Source organism: Salmo salar, chromosome 16 (genome assembly GCF_965601325.2).
Source record: "Salmo salar chromosome 16, fSalSal1, whole genome shotgun sequence".
Classification (NCBI taxonomy): domain Eukaryota; kingdom Metazoa; phylum Chordata; class Actinopteri; order Salmoniformes; family Salmonidae; genus Salmo; species Salmo salar.
In genome coordinates, this window is record NC_138306.1 from 17,849,748 (window position 1) to 17,873,795 (window position 24,048).

Here is a 24,048-nt window from a genome sequence, read left to right on the forward strand (position 1 = left end):
TTTCAGCCCTGCCACAAAAGGACCAGCTGACATCATGTCAGTGATTCTCTCGTTAACACAGGTGTGAGTGTTGACGAGGACAAGGCTGGAGATGACTCTGTCATGCTGAATGAGTTCGAATAACAGACTGGAAGCCTCAAAAGGAGGGTGGTGCTTGGAATCATTGTTCTTCCTCTGTCAGTCATGGTTACCTGCAAGGAAACTCGTGGCGTCATCATTGCTTTGTACAAAAAGGTCTTCACAGGCAAGGATATTGCTTCCAGTAAGATTGCACCTAAATCAACCATTTATCAGATCATCAACAACTTCAAGGAGAGCGGTTCAATTGTTGTGAAGAAGGCTTCAGGGCGCCCAAGAAAGTCCAGCAAGCGCCAGGACCGTCTCCTAAAGTTGATTCAGCTGCGGGATCGGGGCACCACCAGTACAGAGCTTGCTCAGGAATGGCAGCAGGCAGGTGTGAGTGCATCTGCACTCACAGTGAGGCGAAGACTTTTGGAGGATGGCCTGGTGTCAAGAAGGGCAGCAAAGAAGCCACTTCTCTCCAGGAAATACATCAGGGACCGCTGAGGACTGGGGAAAAGTCATTTTCTCTGATGAAACCCCTTTCCGATTGTTTGGGGAATCCGGAAAAAAGCTTGTCCAGAGAAGACAAGGTGAGCGCTACCATCAGTCCTGTGTCATGCCAACAGTAAAGCATCCTGAGACCATTCATGTGTGGGGTTGCTTCTCAGCCAAGGGAGTGGGCTCACTCACAATTTTGCCTAAGAACACAGCCATGAATAAAGAATGGTACCAACACATCCTCAGAGAGCACCTTCTCCCAACCATCCAGGAACAGTTTGGTGACTAACAATGCCTTTTCCAGCATGATGGAGCACCTTGCCATAAGGCAAAAGTGATAACTAAGTGGCTCGGGGAACAAAACATCAATATTTTGGGTCCATGGCCAGGAAACTCCCCAGACCTTAATCCCATTGAGAACTTGTGGTCAATCCTCAAGAGGTGGGTGGACAAACAAAAACCCACAAATTCTGACAAACTCCAAGCATTGATTATGCAAGAATGGGCTGCCATCAGTCAGGATGTGGCCCAGAAGTTAATTGACAGCATGCCAGGGCGGATTGCAGAGGTCTTGAAAAAGAAGGGTCAACACTGCAAATATTGACTCTTTGCATCAACTTAATGTAATTGTCAGTAAAAGCCTTTGACACTTATGAAATGCATGTAATTATACTTCAGTATTCCATAGTAACATCTGACAAAAATATCTAAAGACACTGAAACATCAAACTCTGTGAAAATTCATATTTGTGTCATTCTCAAAACTTTTGGCCACGACTGTACTCCTTGTTCACTCATGACTGCAACACCATCATTAAGTTTGCCGATGACACAACAGTGGTAGGCCTGATCACCGACAACGATGAGACAGCCTATAGGGAGGAGGTCAGAGACCTGGCCCGTGAGATGCATTGTTTTTACGTATCTATTTTTTTTGCTTAACACTTATTTTTCTTAAAACTGCATTGTTGGTTAAGGGCTTGTAAAGTCTACACCTGTTGTATTCGGTGCATGTGACAAATACAATTTGATTTGACCAGGGATGTTCTCTTGATAAGTAACTGAATTGGACCATTTTCGTGTCCTGCTAAGCATTGAACATGCAACAAGTACTTTTGGGTGTCAGGGAAAATGTATGAAGTTAAAAGTACATTATTTTCTTTAGGAATGTAGTGGAGTAAACGTAAAAATTGTCAAAAATATAAATAGTAAAGTACAGATACCTTAAGAAACTTCTTAAGTAGCACTTTAAAATATTTTTACTTAAGTACTTTACACCACTGGTGGTATATAGATTTGTAGTTCTTATTATTTTGTTGTGCAAACCAAAGGACATATAATTATATTTCTATGCATATGCTATTAATTGCAAAAACATTTATACAAAGAACTCTTGTTCAACTTTTATCTTAACAAAAAACGTTTATTACTCAGACTACATCATACAGTCACTGACAACTTTTGACTCCATCCCCAGAAACACCACCCAACATTGCCTCAAGAAGTAGTTGCACTGATTTGAAGTCAGTTTTGTATCTTTCACCTGTTTTACTTGGACTAGGATTTGGGGTGGATAAACTGTTCATAGATCTGTGCCCAAGGAGATCTACCCAGACAGAGCCTCCAGGAACAAAACTGTTTCTTTCCCCAATCTGAGGCCCCCAACCCATAAAAACGGTGAGGAGGAGCACTGCTCTATCAACATGCTCACACTCATAAACTTGTGCTACATATTTAAAGTGCTTTTGAATGCATTACTGTGCTAAGTACATCAAGGGGATAGTGTGCTAACCACTGGTCATAAATAATATCTTATTAGGTAGCATACCCAGGCAGGTAGTTTCCCAAACCATGTATTTAGTGCATGTTAGACTGTGAACATAACAACACATGTATCTCATTGGAAAGTGAACTTTGCATTGTCACAAACCGTGTAAGTACAACATTTGTATTATAAGTGTTCTAAGCCTTCCTCTTGTCACATACCAGTGAGATATTCTACGGTTTCTAATATATTTTACATGCACATCATATGGCCCTTTTATACAGAGACATGTTTTATTGCCCAAGATGACAGATTCACAGCATTAAGGAATCCTCAGTGTGTTCATTCAGAATACATGCTTGTTGTAGATTGTTATGCCATCACTGTTCAGTTTAGGTTACCAATTGCTCAGACATACGATTGATGGTGGTTGCTACACATCCCCCCCTTGTTTACTGTATCATACCTGGTGAAAGGTGCTATTATATCCTAATAACAATTCTACTAACTACAGTACTCTACTTTTCATTCGTTAACTTCAGGGGGCATTGTCTTTGGTGAGTAATGAGCCACCACAATAACCAAGTCTTACTGACGCGGCATTGGACATGAGGTGCTGTTGTTGCTCTCAATGTGGTGGCACGTGGCAATGTAGGCCTATGGTGAAAAGGTAGGACAGTCAAAAGCAAAGCATTCAGATGCTGTACATTTTATTGGGTACAATGCTTTCTATATCTACGTATCACTTCCCTTATTCTTCATAACTTCCACAAGAAGAGCTGGATATGACTGTCCAGCACTCTCGCTGAATGAGTCCAGGTTTCAGTTGAAATGCAGTGCTGGCGTAAAGACCACTGCACCTTGAAAGATCATGAAAACAGTCACTTCCACTGACGTTGAGAGGTGGCAGGTTTGGAATACCTTTCGTAGATCCATAGCAAGGAGATTTTAACTTGAATGTTGGCAATAATGCATATGCTTGCCTATATTAATTAAAGTGAAGGCGTTTCTGAATTTGACATTTTTGTTAACACACGAAAATCCATCCTATGACTTCCCTTGTGGATGGATAGGCGAACCTTACCTAATAAGTGCACTAGTGGTGTGAGAGGAACCCATTAAAAGGTGCAATCTGTAACTTTCATTCCCAGTCAAAAGTACTGCCCATGCACTTGTTTGTAGGGGGATCTTAAATGAACGCAACCATTTGTTTTTTGTTTGCTTCAGGGCTAAATGTGCAAATGGTAAAACGTAAATTGCATATTGCACCTTTAAGGAGCCCAGTCTTCTATAAGGCAGGTGCGTTCTCACTTTGCCTCCTCTCTCTGCCTTATGTATGGTCAAATGACACTGATTAACTAATGGAACATTTATGTGTGAGCACACCACAACAACTGAGATAGGGCTACATACAGTCTATAGATTATTTATAGTATGTAAACATTTTTATAACTTGTGAGCGTAAACATTATTGCCACAAACAACATTATGTGATCTTTTGCATATATAGCAGTGCAGATTTAAAAAAAGTGTATTGCATTGGCTTTCAGTACACTTCGATAGAGGGACCATAAGCAATAATATGAATGTTTTATAAACATGTTTTCATTATGTGGCTGTTGATGAAGCAGTCTTTATGGAATTCTATACTGAACAAAAATATAAGCGCAACATGTAAAGTGTTGGTCCCATGTTTCATGAACTGAAATAAAAGATGCCAGAATTTTTCCATACGCACAAAAAGCTTTTTCACTCAAATTTTGTGCACAAATATGTTTACATCCCTGTTAGTGAACATGCCTTCCTTGCCAAGATAATCTATCCACCTGACAGGTGTGGCATATCAAGAAGCTGATTAAACAGCATGATCATTACACAGGTGCACTTTGTGCTGGGACAATAAAAGGCCACTCTAAAATATGCAGTTTTGTCATACAACACAATGCCACAGATGTCTCCAGTTTTGAGGGAGGGTGCAATTGGCATGCTGACTGCAGGAATGTCCACCAGAGCTGTTGCCAGAAAATTGAATGTTAATTTCTCTACCATAAGCCGCCTCCAACGTTGTTTAATTTTTGGGGGCAGTACGTCAAACCGGCCTCACAACTGCAGACTACGTGTAACCACACCAGCCAGGGACCTCCACATCTGGCATTTTCAGACAGCTGATGAAACTGAGGAGTGTTTCTGTCTTTAAAAAAAAACTTTTGTGGGGAAAAACTAATTCTGATTGGCTGGGCTTGGGCCTGGCTCCCCAGTGGGTGGGCCTCACTCCCAAGTAGGTGGGCTTACGCCTTCCCAGGCCCACGCATGGCTGCGCCCCTTCCCAATCATGTGAAATCCATAGATTAGGCCCTAATTTATTTACATATACTGATTTCCTTATGAACTGTAACTCAGTAAAATTGTTGAAATTGTTACATGTTGCATTCATATTTTTGTTCAGTATATACAGTACATTCTGAAACTATTCAGACCCCTTGACTTTTTCCACATTTTGTTACATTACAGTCTTATTCTAAAATGGATGACATTTTTTTTAATAGTCAATCTACACACAATACCCCATAATGAAAAAACAAAAACAGTTTTTTAAAGATATTTTTGCAAATTTATGAAAAATAAAAACAGAAATACATTATTTACATAAGTATTCAGACCCTTTGCTATGAGACTCAAAATTGAGCTCAGGTGCATCCTGTTTCCATTGATCATCCTTGAGATGTTTCTACAACTTGATTGGAGTCCACCTGTGCTAAATTCAATTGATTGGACATGATTTGGAAAGGCACACACCTGTTTATATAAGGTCCCACAGTTGACAGCGCATGTCATAGCAAAAACCAAGCCATTAGGGCATAGAAATTGTCCTCAGAGCTCAGAAACAGGATCGGGTTGAGGCACAAATCTGGGGAAGGGTACCAAAACATGTATGCAGCATTGAAGGTCCCCAAGAACACAGTGATCTCCATCATTCTTAAATGGAAGAATTTTGGAACCACCAAGACTCTTCCTCGACCTGGTCGCCCGGCCAAACTGAGCAATCGGGGGAGAAGGGCCTTGGTCAGGGAGGTAACCAAGAACCCGGTGGTCACTCTGACAGAGCACCAGAGTTCCTCTGTGGAGATGGGAAAACCTTCCAGAAGGACAACAATCTCTGCAGCCAGATGGAAGCCACTGCTCAGTAAAAGGCACATGACAGCCTACTTGGAATTTGCCAAAAGACACCTAAAGGACTCAGACCTGGAGAAACAGGATTCTCTGGTTTGATAAAACCAATATTGAACTCTTATGCCTGAATGCCAAGCGTCACATCTGGAGGAAACATGGCAGCATCCCTACGGTGAAGCAAGGTAGTGGTGGCAGCATCATGCATGGAAGCAAACTGGTAAGGGCCCAAAAAGGTGACTATTTTTTTGGCACTGAAACATTAAAAAGATCCCTGGTCGGAGGAAATGCAGGTTTTAACTAATTAAACAACAAATAATATGATCTACATGATCAGTCTCTGTGTGTAAAATAAAAAGTGGTTAATGTGAACCTAACTCACAGATTAATTTTTTTTTACAGAAAGCAGCCTCCTGAGTGGCGAAGTGGTCTAAGGCACTGCATTGCAGTGCTAGCTGTGCCACTAGAGATCCTGGTTCGGGTCCAGGCTCTGTCGCAGCCGGCCACAACCGAATAATCCCCCCTCACTTACACAAAAGTGTTACTGTCAAGTTCAACACAACAAAAGCAATATCTTTGGCCTACACTGTACATTACTACATTGTACACTTTCTGTCTGTGGACATCTGTTCTACAATGTGCCAGCAGAGCATGATACCCTTTGTTGGCAGAAGTGATCTCTTTCAGGCAGAGAGTACATCTGGCATACCCCTTTTTATCCACTGTATTGAAAAAATTAGAAAGAGGGAAAGTGTGTAGTGTTCCTTTCACCTCTGGCATCCAGCTTAAGCCAGGCCCAGCTCCAGCTTCACTTGATCCCTGAATCCATTTGTATAACAAGCAATGCCTCATTTTCACCTAATTCTCTCATTCTGAAAATGAACCACATACTGTAGAGATAAAACATTAGTTCACAGATAGTAGTTAGTTCGTTAGCTAGTTAACTATTCACACAGATTGCCAGGGTCCAGTGGGCAACTAACATGTTATAACTTGAGGAATGGCAAGAAGTTGTATACCAGTTAATACATGAGCGTTAGCTCATCTGATGTTGTAACATTAGCTACCGTTAATGTTTGCTGTCTGACTTTATTAGCCAGCTAATTTTCACACCATAAACTCAATTATTTGATCAGCTAAGTTGGCTAATGTTGCTTAACATTTCTCTGGCTAGTTAACAGAGAATTCGATCCAGCTAATAAGCTACTTAACATTGCTAACAATATTTGTTCCACCACACTTTCTCCCTCACCTCAAACTTTCGAAATGCCAGTTGTTTTCGGTTACAGCTCATGAAGTACGCTTCATCACCTTCTCAACTACCTCTTCGTTATCGTTCAGGGGACGCGCTGCTGTAACTGGCAAACTGCCTTTCCGCTCTCCGTTGTCTTTCCAGAGCACGCGCTGATGCTGTAACTAGCAAATTGATTCTCTCTTCAGTCGCGTGCTGCATTATGTTGTTATGTGAACGATTGGCTGATCCTTGGATACAGCCAGTATTGCTCCAAACGTGCATCACCCCCGCCAAAACTTTTCTCATTGGATCTACACAAATCACGAAGGTAACCTATTTTGTATTCAAAACGGCGAATTTAGCCGAAAGGTGACTATTTGGCATCCTGGATCATGCTGTGGGAATGTTTTTCAACGGTAGGGACTGGGAGACTAGTCAGGATTGAGGGAAAGATGAACAGAGCAAAGTACAGAGAGATCCTTGATGAAAACCTGCTCCAGAGTGCTCAGGACCTCAGACTGGGGCGAACGTTCACCTTCGAACAGGACAACGACCCTAAGCACACAGCCAAGACAACACAGGAGTGGCTTTGGGACAAGTCTCTGAATGTCCTTGAGTGGCCCAGCCAGAGGCCAGACTTGAACCAGATCGAACATCTCTGGAGAGACCTGAAAATAGCTGTGCAGCGACACTCCCCATCTGATCTGAAAGAGCTTGAGTGGATCTGCAGAGAAGAATGGGAGAAACTACCCAAATACAGGTGTGCCAAGCTTGCAGTGTCATCCCCGAGAAGTCTCGAGGCTGTAACCTCTACCAAAGGTGCTTCAACAAAGTACTGAGTAAAGGGTCTGAATACTTACACTACCGTTCAAAAGTTTGGGGTTACTTAGAAATGTCCTTGTTGTACATGAAAACATACATGAAATGAGTTGCAAAATGAATAGGAAATATAGTCAAAACGTTGACAAGGTTATGAATAAAATAATAATTGGGTCCTTCAAACTTTGCTTACGTCAAAGAATCCTCCATTTGCAGCAATTACAGCCTTGCAGACCTTTGGCATTCTAGTTGTCAATTTGTTGAGGTAATCTGAAGATATTTCATCCCATGCTTCCAGAAGCACCTCCCACAAGTTGGATTGGATTGATGGGCACTTCTTATGTACCATACGGTCAAGCATCTCCCACAACAACTCAATAGGGTTGAGATCCGGTGACTGTGCCATTATAGACAGAATACCAGTATGACTGCTTCTTCCCTAAATAGTTATTGCATAGTTTGGAGCTGTGCTTTGGGTCATTGTCCTGTTGTAGGAGGAAATTGGCTCCAATTAAGCGCCGTCCACAGGGTATGGCATTGCGTTGCAAAATGGAGTGATAGCCTTCCTTCTTCAAGATCCCTTTTACCCTGTACAAATCTCCCACTTTACCACCACCAAAGCACCCCCAGACCATCACATTGCCTCCACCATGCTTGACAGATGGCGTCAAGCACTCCTCCAGCATCTTTAAATTTTTTTGCGTCTCACGAATGTTCTTTGTGATCTGAACACCCCAAACATAGATTTGTCTGTCCATAACACTTTTTTCCAATCTTCCTGTGTCCAGTGTATGTGTTCTTTTGCCCATCTTAATCTTTTCTTTTTATTGGCCAGTCTGAGAAATGGCTTTTTCTGCCTAGAAGGCCAGCATCCCAGAGTCGCCTCTTCACTGTTGACGTTGAGACTGCTGTTTTGAAGGTACTATTTAATGAAGCTGCCAGTTGAGGACTTAAGGCGTCTGTTTCTCAAACTAGACACTGTAATGTACTTGTCCACTTGCTCAGTTGTGCAGCGGGGCCTCCCATTCCTCTTTCTATTCTGATTAGAGACAGTTTGTGTTGTTCTGTGAAGGGAGTAGTACACAGCGTCGTACAAGATCTTCAGTTTCTTGGCAATTTCTCGCATGAAATAGCCTTCAGAAGAAAGGTCTTTGTTTCTGGCCATTTTGAGCCTGTAATTGAACCCACAAACGCTGATGCTCCAGATTCTCAACTAGTCTAAAGAAGGCTAGATTTATTGCTTCTTTAATCAGCATAACAGTTTTCGGCTGTGCTAACATAATTGCAAAAGGGTTTTCTATATGCCTATGTACAGTTGTACAGTTTACATAGGTTGGTATCATTAAAATTCATTTTTCAACAACTCCACAAATGTATTGTTAACAAACTATAGTTCTGGCAAGTCGGTTAGCGCATCTACTTTGTGCATGACACAAGTAATTTTTCCAACAATTGTTTACAGACAGATTATTTCACTTATAATTCAGTGTATCACAATTCCAGTGGGTCAGAAGTTTACATACACTAAGTTGACTGTGCCTTTAAACAGCGTGGAAAATTCCAGAAAATTATGTCATGGCTTTAGAAGCTTCTGATAGGCTAATTGACATCATTTGAGTCAATTGGAGGTGTACCTGTGGATGTATTTCAAGGCCTACCTTCAAACTCAGTGCCTCCTTGCTTGACATCATGGGAAAATCTAAAGAAATCAGCCAAGACCTCAGAAAACAAAATTGTAGACCTCCACAAGTCTGGTTCATTCTTGGGAGCAATTTCCAAATGCCTGAAGGTACCACATTCATCTGTACAAACAATAGTACGCAAGTATAAACGCCATGGGACCACGCAGCCGTCATACCGCTCAGGAAGGAGACACGTTCTGTCTCCTAGAGATGAACGTACTTTGGTGCAAAATATGCAAATCAATCCCAGAACAACAGCAAAGGACCTTGTGAAGATGTTGGAGGAAACAGGTACAAAGTATCTATATCCACAGTAAAACGAGTCCTATATCAAAATAACTTGAAAGGCCACTCAGCAAGGAAGAAGCCACTGCTCCAAAACCACCATTAAAAAAAGCCAGACTACGGTTTGCAACTGCACATGGGGACAAAGATTGTACTTTTTGAAGAAATGTCCTCTGGTCTGATGAAGCAAAAATAGAACTGTTTGGTCATAATGACCATCGTTATGTTTGGAGGAAAAAGGGGGAGGCTTGCAAGCCGAAGAACACCATCCCAACAGTGAAACACGGGGGTGGCACCATCATGTTGTGGGGGTGCTTTGCTGCAGGAGGGACTGGTGCACTTCAGAAAATAGATGGCATCATGAGGAAGGAACATTATGTGGCTATATTGAGGCAACATCTCAAGACATCAGTCAGGAAGTTAAAGCTAGGTTGCAAATGGGTCTTCCAAATGGACAATGACCCCAAGCATACTTCCAAAATTGTGGCAAAATGGATTAAGGACAACAAAGGCAAGGTATTGGAGTGGCCATCACAATGCCTTGACCTCAATCCTAGTGAAAATTTGTGGGCAAAACTGAAAAAGCGTGTGCGAGCAAGGAGGCCTACAAACCTGACTCAGTTACACCAGCTCTGTCAGGAGGAATGGGCCAAAATTCACCCAACTTATTGTGGGAAGCTTGTGGAAGGCTACCCAAAACGTTTGACCCAAGTTAAACAATTGCTATGCTACCAAATACTAATTGAGTGTATGTAAACTTCTGACCCACTGGGAATGTGATGAAAGAAATAAAAGCTGAAATAAATCATTCTCTCAACTATTATTCTGACATTTCACATTCTTAGAATAAAGTGGTGATCCTAACTGACCTAAAACAGGGAATGTTTACCAGGATTAAATGTCAGGAATTATGAAAAACTGAGTTTAAATGTATTTGGCTAAGGTGTATGTAAACTTCCGACTTCAACGTAGATATTCCATTAAAAATCAGCCGTTTCCAGCTACAATAGTCATTTGCAACATTAACAATGTCTACACTGTATTTCTGATCAATGTGATCTTATTTTAATGGACAAAAAAAATGTGCTTTTCTTTCAAAAACAAGGAAATATCTATGTGACCCCAAACTTTTTAGCGGTAGTGTACGTAAATGTGATATTTCATTATTATTATTATTTTTATACATTTGCAAAAATTTCTAAAAACCTGTTTTTGCTTAGTCATTATGTGGTATTGTGTGTAGATTGATGAGGGGGGAAAACTATTTAATCCATTTTATAATAAGGCTGTAACGTAACAAAATGTGGAAAAAGTGAAGGGCCCTGATTACTTTCCGAAAGAACTATAGATTGTGTGCTTTTCTAAAATGTATTTAAAAAGCTTCAAACCGTATGTCTTCCCTATTCCCTTTCTTATCTTTTTCATTAAGAGCTGCTTCCTCTCCAAGTCAAGAACATGACCAACAAATACTCCATTCAACTGTGCAGGATCTACAAAGGTAATGCTCCTGTGTGCATTTCAACGAAGTCTTCATGTGTGGGGAGAGTAACAGCAGTCAGATGACTATGGGTAGATCAGAACACATTGAATCACTATCCTCTCTTATGTTCCATTTTGTTAAATCTTCAACACTCCAGCTAAAAATTCTGGTTCAGCACCATCAGCACTCGCACTCGCACTCAGTGCCTTCACCAGAGGAGTAGTGAGGTATGAGCACAGCATAACTAGGGGTCAGGGGGACAATGTGGCTTTTGGCTATAGGTGGGATGGGACATGTGTGTCTCCTCCTCAACACTCCCCAGCAGAGATCAGTTCCCCCCCGGGTCTCTCAGACAGTCTGGCCCCCTGGCCTCTAGCCTCCTCTTCCTCCATACTGAGTAGCTGATGCATACTGAGCAGCTGGTGGGAAGGGATCCGAGTGAAGACTGCAGGCTGGGCATCTTCAGGCTCCTCTTGCTCGATCAGCGGTTCTGTAAGGTGGCGGTCAGCGAGAAAGGGTGGGTTGGGGCTGGGAGTGGCACCGTTCATATAGGTGCTGGTGGGGACGGTCATTGTAGAGAAGACTGTGTTGGTGGATTCTGGAGTGCGATCTTTTTTTTCTAAAAAGAGAGAGAGAGAGAAAACAGAACGGTACACAGGCCCAGAATTTTTCCAGACCACATGACCTATCCCGGAAAAACGTTAGACCCTAGTTATAGCCTACTTGTACACTCTTAGAAAAAAAGGTGTGATCTAGAACTTAAAAGGGTTCTTCAGCTGTCCCCATAGGAGAACACTTTGAAGAACCCCTTTTGTTCCAGGTAAAAAAAAGTTTCAATCTGGAACCTAAATGGGTTATCCTATGGGGGACAGTCAAAGAACCCTTTTGAACCCTTTTTTCTAAGCGTGTAGCCCAGGGATCATCAACTACATTCAGCCGTGGGCCAATTGACCGCAAGAAGCACAAACAGATATGTTTGACTAACACATAATCAATTCAAACCTTGCTTACATTTGTATACAATCACGTCTCTCTATTTTGCATTGGAATACTTGGAAACTGTCACGACTTCCACCGAAATTGGTCCCTATCCTTGTTCGGGCGGCGTTTGGCGGTCGACGTCACCGGCCTTCTAGCCATCGCCAATCCACTTTTCCTTTTCCATTTGTTTTGTCTTTGTCTTACACACCTGGTTTCAATCCCCCAATTACTTGTTCATTATTTAACCCTCTGTTCCCCCATGTTTGTTTGTGAGTAATTGTTTATCTTGTTACGGTCCGTTATTGTGGGCTCGGTATATTGTGTTGTATTTGTGATTACTTGGGTAAATACGTTGATTACTCATCTCTGCTGTCCTGTGCCTGACTCTCTACACCAGCTACACACAGGCCAATTACAGAATTACTCACCTGTCAAATGGAGTCAGCAGGAGCAGACGCCCTCCCTGTGGCGGTAGAGGAGCGCGTCCAGCAGCACGCGACCATGTTGCAACGTCTGGGCACTGCCATGGATCGCGTGCAGCAGACGATAGATCGTTGGGAGAGAGGAAGAGGTCATCCAGCGCCTCCACCAGCCCCACTACAGCAGGCCCCACTGTCCGCCCCTCCTGGATGCCAGGGGTTCCTTCTCCAGCTGGAACTCTACCTGGTGACCGTCCACCCGGCTCCTTTGGGACGTGAGAGCGTGTCCGCCCTCGTCTCCTGCCTCTCAGGTAAAGCCCTGGAGTGGGCCAACGCCGTATGGAGTGAAGGAGACACGGCACTGGACCATTACGCAGAGTTCACCCGCCGCTTTCGGGCAGTTTTCGACCACCCGCCTGAGGGTCAAGCGGCGGGTGAATGTCTGTTCCACCTGAGGCAGGGGACGAGGAGCGCGCAGGATTTCGCATTGGACGTCCGGACCCTGGCCGCCAGCGCGGGATGGAACGACAGGGCCCTGATCGATCACTACCGGTGCAGTCTGCGCGAGGACGTTCGTCAGGAGTTGGCCTGCCGAGACACCACCCTCACGTTGGACCAGCTGGTGGACCTATCCATTCGGCTGGACAACCTGCTGGCTACCCGCGGACATCCGGATCGGGGCCTGTCAGTTCCATCCCTCAGCACCTCCGCTCCAATGCCCATGGAGCTGGGAGGTGCTGCGCTTAGGGCGACCGGAGGAGGGGCCATTCCCTGCACCATCTGTAGCCGCAGAGGGCACACTGCTGGTCGGTGCTGGGGGGGTTCCTCAGGGTGTCGAGGCAGCAGGCAGGGCACTATCATGTCACCCCAGGTGCCCCCTGTTGCTCACATGTATGTGTTTATTAAATTTCCTGAGTTTTCCCCGCATTCCCAGCATAAGGCGCTCGTAGATTCAGGCGCAGCTGGGAATTTTATTGACCGTTCATTTGCCCATAGTTTAGGGATCCCCTTGTTCCTGTGGATATGCCCTTTCCTGTGCACGCCCTAGATAGTCGACCATTAGGGTCAGGGCTGATTAGGGAGGCCACCGCTCCACTAGACATGGTTACGCAGGAGGGTCACAAGGAGAGAATCAGTCTCTTCCTTATTGATTCTCCTGCGTTTCCCATGGTGCTGGGCCTACCCTGGTTGGCCTCTCTTGACCCCACTATTTCGTGGCAACAGAGGGCTCTCAAGGGGTAGTCACGAGAGTGCTTGGGGAGGTGTGTAGGAGTTTCCATCGGTGCGACTACGGTGGAAAGTCCAGACCAGGTCTCCACCGTGCTCATCCCCTCAGAATATGTCGATTTGGCTCTCGCCTTCTGTAAGAAGAAGGCGACTCAATTACCACCCCATCGACAGGGGGATTGAGCGATAAATCTCCTGGTAGACGCAGCACTTCCCAGGAGTCACGTGTATCCTCTGTCACAGGAGGAGACGATGGCTATGGAAACATATGTCTCCGAATCCCTGGGGCAGGGATACATTCGGCCCTCCACTTCACCTGCCTCCTCAAGTTTCTTTTTTGTGAAGAAGAAGGATGGAGGTCTGTGCCCGTGTATTGACTATCGGGGTATCAATCAGATCACAGTGAGGTACAGCTACCCGCTGCCTCTCATCGCCAGTGCGATCGAGTCAATGCACGGGGCGCGCTTCTTCACAAAATTGGATCTCAGGAGCGCTTACAACCTGGTGCGCATCCGGGAGGGGGGCGAGTGGAAGACGGCATTTAGTACCACCTCAGGGCACTATGAGTACCTCGTCATGCCGTACGGGTTGATGAATGCTCCATCAGTCTTCCAGGCCTTTGTTGACGAGATTGTCCGGGACCTGCACGGGCAGGGTGTAGTGGTGTATATCGACGACATTCTGATATACTCCGCTACACGCGCCGAACATGTGTCCCTGGTGTGCAGGGTGCTTGGTCGACTGTTGGAGCATGACCTGTACGTCAAGGCTGAGAAATGTCTGTTCTTCCAACAGTCCGTCTCCTTCCTAGGGTACCGCATTTCCACTTCAGGGGTGGAGATGGAGAGTGACCGCATTTCAGCCGTGCGTAATTGGCTGACTCCCACCACGGTAAAGGAAGTGCAGTGGTTTCTAGAGTTTGCCAACTACTGCCAGAGGTTTATCCGGGGTTTAGGTCAGGTAGCGGCTCCCATTACCTCACTGCTGAAGGGGGAACCGGTGCGACTGCAGTGGTCGGCTGAGGCGGACAGGGCTTTTGGTCACCTGAAGGCTCTATTTACCTCGGCTCCCGTGCTGGCTTATCCGGATCCCTCTTTGACGTTCATAGTGGAGGTGGACGCGTCCGAGGCTGGGATAGGAGCCGTGCTCTCTCAGCGCTCAGGCACGCCACCAAAGCTCCGCCACTGTGCTTTCTTTTCGAAGAAGCTCAGCCCGGTGGAGCGAAACTATGATGTGGTGGGGGACCGGGAGCTGTTGGCTGTTGTCAAGGCTCTGAAGGCGTGGAGACATTGGCTTGAGGGGGCTAAACACCCTTTCCTCATCTGGACTGACCACCGCAATCTGGAGTACATCCGGGCGGTGAGGAGACTGAACCCTCGCCAGGCAAGGTGGGCCATGTTCTTTACCCATTTTGTTTTCACTCTGTCCTACAGACCAAGTTCCCAGAACGCTAAGGCAGATGCACTGTCCCGGATGTATGACACAGAGGAGCGGTCCATGGATCACACTCCTATACTTCCGGCCTCTTGCCTGGTGGCACCGGTGGTGTGGGAGCTGGACGCGGACATCGAGCGGGCGTTACGCACAGAGCCCATCCCCCCAGTGTCCAGCTGGGCGCCTGTACGTTCCGTCTGCTGTCCGCGACCATTTGATCTATTGGGCCCACACGTCACCCTCCTCTGGTCATCCTGGCATCTTTCAGTACCTCGTGGAGTGGGAGGGGTACGGTCCGGAGGAGAAATGCTGGGTGCCGGTGGAGGACGTCTTGGACCCTTCGTTGCTGCGGGAGTTCCACCGTCTCCATCCGGATCGCCCTGCGCCTCATCCTCCGGGTCATCCCCGAGGTCGGTGTCGGCGCACTGCTGGAGCCGCGCGTCAAGGGGGGGGTACTGTCGCGACTTCCGCCGAAGTCGGTCCCTCTCCTTGTTCGGGCAGCGTTCGGCGGTCGACGTCACCGGCCTTCTAGCCATCGCCAATCCACTTTTCCTTTTCCATTTGTTTTGTCTTTGTCTTACACACCTGGTTTCAATCCCCCAATTACTTGTTCATTATTTAACTCTCTGTTCCCCCATGTTTGTTTGTGAGTAATTGTTTGTCTTGTTACGGTCCGTTATTGTGGGCTCGGTATATTGTGTTGTATTTGTGATTACTTGAGTAAATACGTTGATTACTCATATCTGCTGTCCTGCGCCTGACTCTCTACACCAGCTACACACAGGCCGATTACAGAAACAGATATCTTAGATAAAAATCACTGATTTCCTGGTTGTTTTACAGTCTTTTATGTCCAAAAATGAAAATTATGCAAACAATTATTATTATTATTTATAGATTTTTTTGCTCAGAAAACTTGAGGGGCCAAATAAAATCACCCGCGGGCCGCCAGTTGGGGAATCCTGGTGTAGCTTATAAGGACGAATTAGTCATGAAAAACGGGGTTCTATATATTGCAAATAAACCTCACCATTCCGTGAAGTGTTCTGTTAGTGGGCTATTTTTCACCTTTTTCTCCTTGATCGAAAACGTCAACAAGAATCAGGGGACACAGGAGTATATATGGAATATGGTTTGGTTGCCTTGGTGAGAGATCCGTCCTGAGATTAGGCATGGCAATCTTACCTGTGATAGAAGCGGAGACATGGACAATGGTGTGTGTGCCCTCGATGAACACCGCATCCAGGGTGTGGTCTGGGGGTAGAGGCTCTGCGCTGACTGTCTCTACTTTGGTGGGCTTACGGATGGTCAGCATGTACGGGTGGACATCCAGGGAAAAGTTGCGACTATGCTTTTTCTCCATCGTGCTCATATCTGCAGTCGGCATTCAACAGATTCAACAGATATGGTCAGCAGAGATGGAACAGAACAGTGAGACTGAAAAGTGCAGAAATTGCACAACTTTATGTACAGCATTTGACATTCCAGAAGCAAAAGCAGTTTTAGTCAAATATACAAAATAGAGTCATATAGCATAATTCTGAGTAACCATAAACGTTACCTTCATTTACCCAAATTTTCTACAGTAATGTCACTGCTCTCAGTACAGTACCTTTAGCAGAGTACTGTGTGCTCTTGCTTAAAGGAGCGACGTAGCTCTCTGCCACTGTTTTCCTCCTCACCAGTTTGGGCTTCTCAGGCTTAATGCTGTTCTCCAAACGCGTCATTGTCAGAGGTTCCTTCACAATGGACATGGACAGTTAGTACAATTATCCCAATTAGGATTAGATTATTAAAGGTATAGTTCACTTTTTGGAGGTTTTCCTTCCCTAAGGTTTTTCCCGACTTAGTAAGTGTTACCTCAGGTTTTAACAAACTTAAAAACGGTTTGGATGAAACAACATCACCCTAATAAATTTGCAAAAAAGCTCAAACTTAAAAAGTGAACGATCCCTTTAACAGATATAACATTGTTAGTTCTGATTGAAACCGATTAGGTTCTCTGCCTTTAGAGTTCTAATTGAGTACACTGTGCCATCTCTTGCTGAGAGACTAATTTATCTATGGGCCTTTCAATCGGAAAAGGCTCATGTCAAGTCTTCTCAATAAACGCCGATTAGAATATTGCTGATATTGCTCTGGTCCACTGAGTACAACCCACTGTACAGTAAGTGGTGCTTTGGTTTTTCAGCACAGTGGGTGAAGACTATTTTACTGCTTATATTAATTTACATTATTATCCTCAGTTATTAACCTGAAGGAAATCCACAGGTATCTTGAGGCCGGGCAAGTTACAAGATGAATCAAGTTAATTTGGGTCTAAAACCTCTTTTCATGTGGTGGTAATTAATCATAACATAAATAAACTTACTAGGTGTAATTTACCTTTAGACAAACATATAGTGTTTCCAGCCTATTATAAGTGGCCAAAATATGCAGACCTTTGACAGGCAACATTTAGGCCTAGTGTATGGGGTCCTACCTTAAAGGGCTGTGGGAGAGGGTTGGAGCTGGGGATCCACTTCATCTTCTTGCGTGGTCGTTTGATGACCAGCGGCTCCCCTCCCAGCTCCCCAACCCCCAGGAGAGAGGGGTCCATATTGGGATCTAGGGTTTGGATGCCTGAGTCCCTCACAGTGGGCGTGACATCTTGGTTAGACTGGGCCAACGCGGCCAGCAGCTGCCTCACCACGTTGTCATACATGAGGTCGCTCTCATTGGTGATGAAGTCCAGGCGGTTGAGTGACTTGATGTGGTCACGGTTCTCGTTACAGAACATGGCCAGAATGTTGATGTCGCAGAACTGGGACTTTTGCCAGCGCCTCCGCGTCTTGATGCCCACCTTGTGCAGTTTGTCGAACACAAAGTTGGACTTGCGCACCACAAACAGGTGCAGCAGGTTGACCAGGATGACGAGGTTCATGGTGCTCAGCAAGGCGATGTCCACGGCGGCCATGATTCGCTGCAGCTGCACGGCCGGCAGTTTGCAGTTGACGCTGAGCCTCAGCTCTGGGATGCTGCTGGTGTCTGGAGGCTCCCCCAGGGCACAGCTGAACTCGTTCTGGCGCTGGCGGTGCCAGTAGGCGCTCAGGTAGGAGATGGGGATGGAGCTGAGGCAGATGATGGCCAGGTGGCGCCCCAAGTACAGCTTGGCCAGGAAGTTGCTCTGGCCTCGTCTCTCCAGGTACTTCTCAAACAGGTTCTGCTCGGGGCTCTTCTCCTTCTCCGCGTTCTCGATGATCTCACGTCTCTCTTTCTCAGTGATACCCGGTCCTTTAGACTGGATCTGCTTCTCGATTTTAGGGGCCCGGCCCTCGGCCGCCCGGTGGTAGCAGTTGTCGATCTCGTGAAGCAGAAAGTTGAGCTCGGAGGTAAGTCTTGTGGAGGCCATGAACTCCCAGCCGAGAGCAGGGATGTACATGATGCCAGCAAAGGCCAGCAGGGCATAGGGCAGGAACTTGTGCTCGAATAGCGAAGGTCGAAGTTCAGGCTCCACCCCGGGCACGGCATCATGCAGCTCTGTCCAACAGTAGCCTCGCGCGTACAGGGCCTGGTCACGGGTGAAGTTGTGAGGCGTGTAGCAGTAGATTGACTCCTCTGAGAGGGAAAAGATGGAGAGAATTAGTTGTCATAATGAAACATTACAACATGACTGATGGTTATGTACGTTTGTAATCTCTACAGTAAGTGAATGAAATGAATATAAAATTAGTTCAATTGAATTGCCAAACTTTTTACAGTCAGTCCTTATAAGAATAATGTTCATTCTATAGATGTTTCTTATGTGGGGGGAAATACCATTGATCCATTTCATCATACAGTACCAGTCAAAAGTGTGGACACACCTACTCATTCAAGGGTTTTCTTTATTTTTGCTATTTTCTACATTGTAGAAAAATAGGGAAGACATCAAAACTATGAAATAACACATATGGAATCATGTAGTAACCAAAAAAGTGTTAAACAAATCAAAATATTTGTTATATTTCAGATTCTTCAAAGTAGCCACCCTTTGCCTTGATGACAGATTTGCACAATCTTGGCATTCTCTCAACCAGCTTCACCTGGAATGCTTTTCCAACAGTTTTGAAGGAGTTCCCACATATGCTGAGCACTTGTTGCCTGCTTTTCCTTCCCTCTGCGGTCCAACTCATCCCAAACCATCTCAATTGGGTTGAGCTCAGGGGACTGTGGAGGCCAGGTCATCTGAATCAGCACTCCATCAATCTCCTTCTTGGTCAAATAGCCCTCACACAGCCTGGAGGTGTGTTGAGTCATTGTCCTGTTGAAAAACAAATGATAGTCCCAATAAGTGCAAACCAGATGGGATGGCATATCGCTGCAGAATGCTGTGGTAACCATGCTGGTTAAGTGTGCCTTGAATTTTAAATAAATCACCGACAGTGTCACCAGCAAAGCACCCCCACACTATCACACCTCCTCTTCCATGCTTTACGGTGGGAACCACACATGCAGAGATCATCCGTTCACCTACTCTGCGTCTCACAAAGACACAGCAGTTGGAACCAAAAATCTCAAATTTGGACTCATCAGACCAAAGGACAGATTTCTACCAGTCTAATGTCCATTGCTCATGTTTCTTGGCCCAATCAAGTCACTTCTTATTATTGGTGTCCTTCAGTAGTGGATTCTTTTCAGCAATTTGACCATGAAGGGCTGATTCACACAGTATCCTCTGAACAGTTTATGTTGAGATGTGACTGTTACTTGAACTCTGTGAAGCATTTATTTGGGTTGCAATCTGAGGTGCAGTTAACTCTACTGAACTTATCCTCTGCAGCAGAGGTAACTCTGGGTCTTCCTTTCCTGTGGCGGTCCTCATGAGAGCCAGTTTCGTCATAGCGCTTGATGGTTTTTGTGACTGCACTTGAATAACCTTTCAGAGTTCTTGCCATTTTCCCGGATTGACTGACCTTCATGTCATAAAGTAATGATGGACTGTCATTTCTCTTTGCTTATTTGACCTGTCCTTGCAATAATATGGACTTGGTATTTTACCAAATAGGGCTATCTTCTGTATACCACCCCTACCTTCTCACAACAAAACTGATTGTCTCAAACGTATTAAGAAGGAAAGAAATTCCACAAATGTACTTTTAACATTTTAATTGAAATGCATTCCAGGTGACTACCTCATGAAGCTGGTTGAGGGAATGCCAAGAGTGTGCAAATCTGTCATCAAGCAAAGGACAATCTCAAATATAAAATATATTTTTATTTGTTTATCACTTGTTTGGTTACTACATGATCCCATATGTGTTATTTCATAGTTTGGATTTCTTCACTATTATTGTACAATGGAGAAAATAGTAAAAATAAAGAAAAACCCTGGAATGAGTAAGTGTGTCCAAACTTTTGACTAGTACTGTATGTCTGAAGAGCTCTCAGGTTTCAATCATCTCTGGAAGACACGGATTGCCTCGTCCATCTGATACACACCATAGTACCCTCCAAGCTCATCATTCAGCTCAGGGCCCTGGGTCTGAACCCCGCCCTGTTCAACTGGGTCCTGAACATCCTGACGGGCCGCCCCCAGGTCATGAAGGTAGGAAACAACACCTCCACTTCACTGATCCTCAACACAGGGGCCCCACAAGGGTGCGTACTCAGCCCCCTCCTGTACTTCCTGTTCACCCATGACTGCGAGGCCACACACGCCTCCAACTCAATCATCAAGTTTGCAGATGACACAACCATGGTAGGCCTGATAAGCAACAATGATGAGACAGCCTACAGGGAGGTGGTGAGGGACCTGGCAGAGTGGTGCCAGGAAAATAACCTCTCCCTCAATGTTAACAATCGTGGACTTCAGGAAAAAGCAGAGGAAGCACACCCTTATCCACATTGACTGGACTGCAGTGGAGAAGGTGGTTCCTCAGCGTACACATCACTGACAATCTGAAATGGTCCACCCACACAGACAGTATGGTGAAGAAGACGCAACAGCGCCTCTTCAACCTCAGGAGGCTGAATAAATTTGGCTTGGCACCTAAGACCCTCACAAACTTTTACTGATGCACAATTGAGAGCATCCTGTCGGGCTGTATCACCGCCTGGTATGGCAACTGCACCGTCTGCAACAGCAGGGCTCTCCACATGTCACAGGAAGGCCAAAAAGATCATCAAGGACATCAACCACCCGAGCCACGGCCTGTTCACCCCGCTATCATCCAGAAGGAGAGGTCAGTACAGGTGCATCAAAGCTGGGACCGAGAGACTGAAAATCAGCTTCTATCTCAAGGCCATCAGACTGTTAAATAGCCATCATTAGCTGGCTAACACCCGGTTACTCAACCCTGCACCTTAGAGGCTGCTGCCCTATATACATAGACATGGAAAAACTGGTCACTTTAATAATGTAACACTAGTCACTTAAAATAATGTTTACATACTGCTTTACTCATTTCATATGTATATACTGTATTGTACTGTATTTTAGTCAATGCCACTCCGACATTGCTCGTCCTAATATTTATATATTTCTTAATTCCATTATTTTACTTTTAGATTTGTGTGTATTGTTGTCAATTGTTAGATACTACTGCACTGTTGGAGCTAGGAACACAAGCATTTCGCTACACCCACAATAACATCTGCTAAATATGTGTATGTGACCAATACAATTTCATTTGATTTGATAGTGCTGATTTTTGGTATAAAACCGAATGCAGAGGAGACTGAGGAGGAGGCATCACTTCAAGCCACACTTGTATTCCATCCACTCTTTCCCTGTTTTGCTGAGCACGGTAGCAGCAAGGCCTTTCGGCTGCCGACTGCCAAGGTCTGGGTGGTTCAGGGGCAGATTTGTCCCTGAGGCGCACTTGTGACTTTCATTTAATGAGTTTTGGACCGAGCATGACAACATTGCACACTGAGTGCAGAGCGCTGAGTCAGGTGGCTGGGGGACAAGTACTGTGTCTGGGAAAATGCTGTTTTTCAGGCTTGAGAAAGTTTATTTCATTGTTCTTTATTGTTTCTCCACCTATTTTAGGAGAGTTAAATCCACCAGAATGTACACAATTTGAGGGCACTAAGCAAGTACATCAGTACAATAAGTGTGTACAATTTCAGGGCACTAACCAAGTACATCAATACAATAAGTGTGTACAATTTGTGGGCACTAACCAAGGACATCAATACAATAAGTATCGCATTGTACTTAAATGCAATATAGTGCACATTGCACTGCTGTCATCGGTTGCTGCCATGGCACTTCAGATGTGTGTCGGGCCTATCGAATGAGTCCTATGGGTGACCCATGTTTTCGAGTTTTGGGGAGGAGCAGTGCAGAAAATGCAGAAATGGGCTCCGCCCAGCACTAAGTGAAATGCTCAGTCACAGCTGGTTGGTGCTGCTATGCAGACAGCCTGACTCAGCATTAAGCTACGCCCCCACCTTCCTCTCTGTTCACCACAGTGGCCCAGCCTAATGTCTGCACTGATCTTTCTCACATCAAACACCAAATACATTGCATACTAACCCTCAACTCCCCAGATCTCTCTATGGTGTTCAATCATTCGGATAAAAATAACATAGAGCACCCTTGCATCCTACCATGTTAGACATTCTGAATGCCAATGTTGTTGGGGCTTTGTCTGTGAGAGCAACCTTTGTTGTTGTTTTTTCTATATACCAATGTCATAGTATGAATAACATGAAGCTACTACAGCTGACTACTACAGTATCTGTGCTCTGGTTCAGTGTTAAGTGAGAGGCTGATGTGATGAGTCAACAACAACACATTAGGACAGAACGTTCTCAGCCTGCTGTGTGTGTTTGGCGTTTACAGAAGCAGCACGGCACTGTCACAGCCCCCTCTATGGGCACTCTGCCAGACCTGGGTTCAAATACTATTCTAAATCTTAAATACTATTAGCGTTTTCTCTGGTCTGCCTGCTGTGCCAAATGGGTGGCGTTTGTACTGTTGCAACTATTCTACTGGTTCAATTACCACAGACAAGCTCAATCAAGCACAGTATTTCAAATGACTTCAAATAGTATTTGAACCCAGATCTGCCGTCTGGCCGACCCACTGACCTGCGAAGTTCCTTGTGAAGACGAGGGTGACAAGCAGGATGGGGATAATGACTGTGCCGATGGTGACGACGCGGTCAAATGGTAGCTCTAGTTTGAGCTGCACCATGAGGCCGGCCAGCATGCCTCCCTTCTCATCCTGAGAAGAGCCAGGCAGAATCAGCTCCTTCAGCTTCTCCCCCGCCAGCAGAGCCGTGGCCATGTCTAAGTTCTGCTCGAGGATGTTCTGCATCCGGCCTGAGAAGACAACTGGCGCCCCCTCCTCCTCCTAGCTACCTCCACCTACACACACTGGGCTACTTCCACACACACAGGACTGGCTGTCTCCTGGCCAGACCTGGTTATGTGGCTATGTAAAGTCAGTAATGGCTGGGTCTTGATGGATAGTCTCTTGGGTGTCTTGGGATCTTCACTGACTGTGAGTGGGACCTCCCACCTTTTGCCCCGTCCTCCTAGCTACCTTTACTCACACGGGACAGTCTGGGGTATGTTCACTGAGAGGGAGTGGGACAAACAATGCTCTCTGACTGTCTCTTCCAACATTGAGAAAGGACGTTAGGTTCAGTCAGTGGTTTTCAGTGTGTTCCAGTTGTGCTGTGTACATTCTGTGCTTTTGTCCTCTCTCACCTTTACCTGGCTTTGGTCCACACACAGTGTGTCAGGTTGAAGAGAGGACATATGATCTTTCTCTCGGTTCTCAAAGAGTGTGGTTCCTCGCAGATGAGTTTGTAAGTTTGTACCATGCCCAGAGCAACAGGGATACCTCCTGTCCTTCCTCCTGTGAAAGACAGATTGGCGATTAGTTTGATTTAAACATACAAAATGTTGGCCTTTTTTTTCCAAAAAGAGACTGAAAAAATAAAGCACAAAAACACAAGCTTAGTGAACATTAAAAAGAGTTGAAGTAAGTTATCTGGTTAGGATAATCTCTATAACCA

The 24,048-nt window shown here is 45.2% G+C and overlaps 1 protein-coding gene across 1 annotated transcript; it reads right to left on the reverse strand.

Moving 5' to 3' along the window:
- Nucleotides 1–1,963: 1,963 nt before the first annotated feature.
- On the reverse strand, nt 1,964–23,886 carry panx2 (pannexin 2). The gene is made up of 5 exons (XM_045697024.2): nt 23,114–23,886; nt 17,538–18,652; nt 16,668–16,794; nt 16,241–16,429; nt 1,964–11,613 (listed from the first exon to the last, which is right to left on the reverse strand). The coding sequence occupies exons 1-5, from the start codon at nt 23,340–23,342 to the stop codon at nt 11,303–11,305; spliced, it is 1,971 nt and encodes a 656-aa protein (XP_045552980.1). The 5' UTR covers nt 23,343–23,886; the 3' UTR covers nt 1,964–11,302.
- Nucleotides 23,887–24,048: the final 162 nt, after the last annotated feature.

Excerpts from the sequence above, each read along its gene's own strand:
- panx2 (XM_045697024.2), bottom strand. The coding sequence starts at position 23,342 with ATGCAGAACATCCTCGAGCAGAACTTAGACATGGCCACGGCTCTGCTG. Across the intron at positions 16,430-16,667 it reads CACACAGTACTCTGCTAAAG|ATATGAGCACGATGGAGAAA; the intron begins GTACTGTACTGA and ends TGCCGACTGCAG. Across the intron at positions 11,614-16,240 it reads TGTCTCCGCTTCTATCACAG|AAAAAAAAGATCGCACTCCA; the intron begins GTAAGATTGCCA and ends CTCTCTTTTTAG.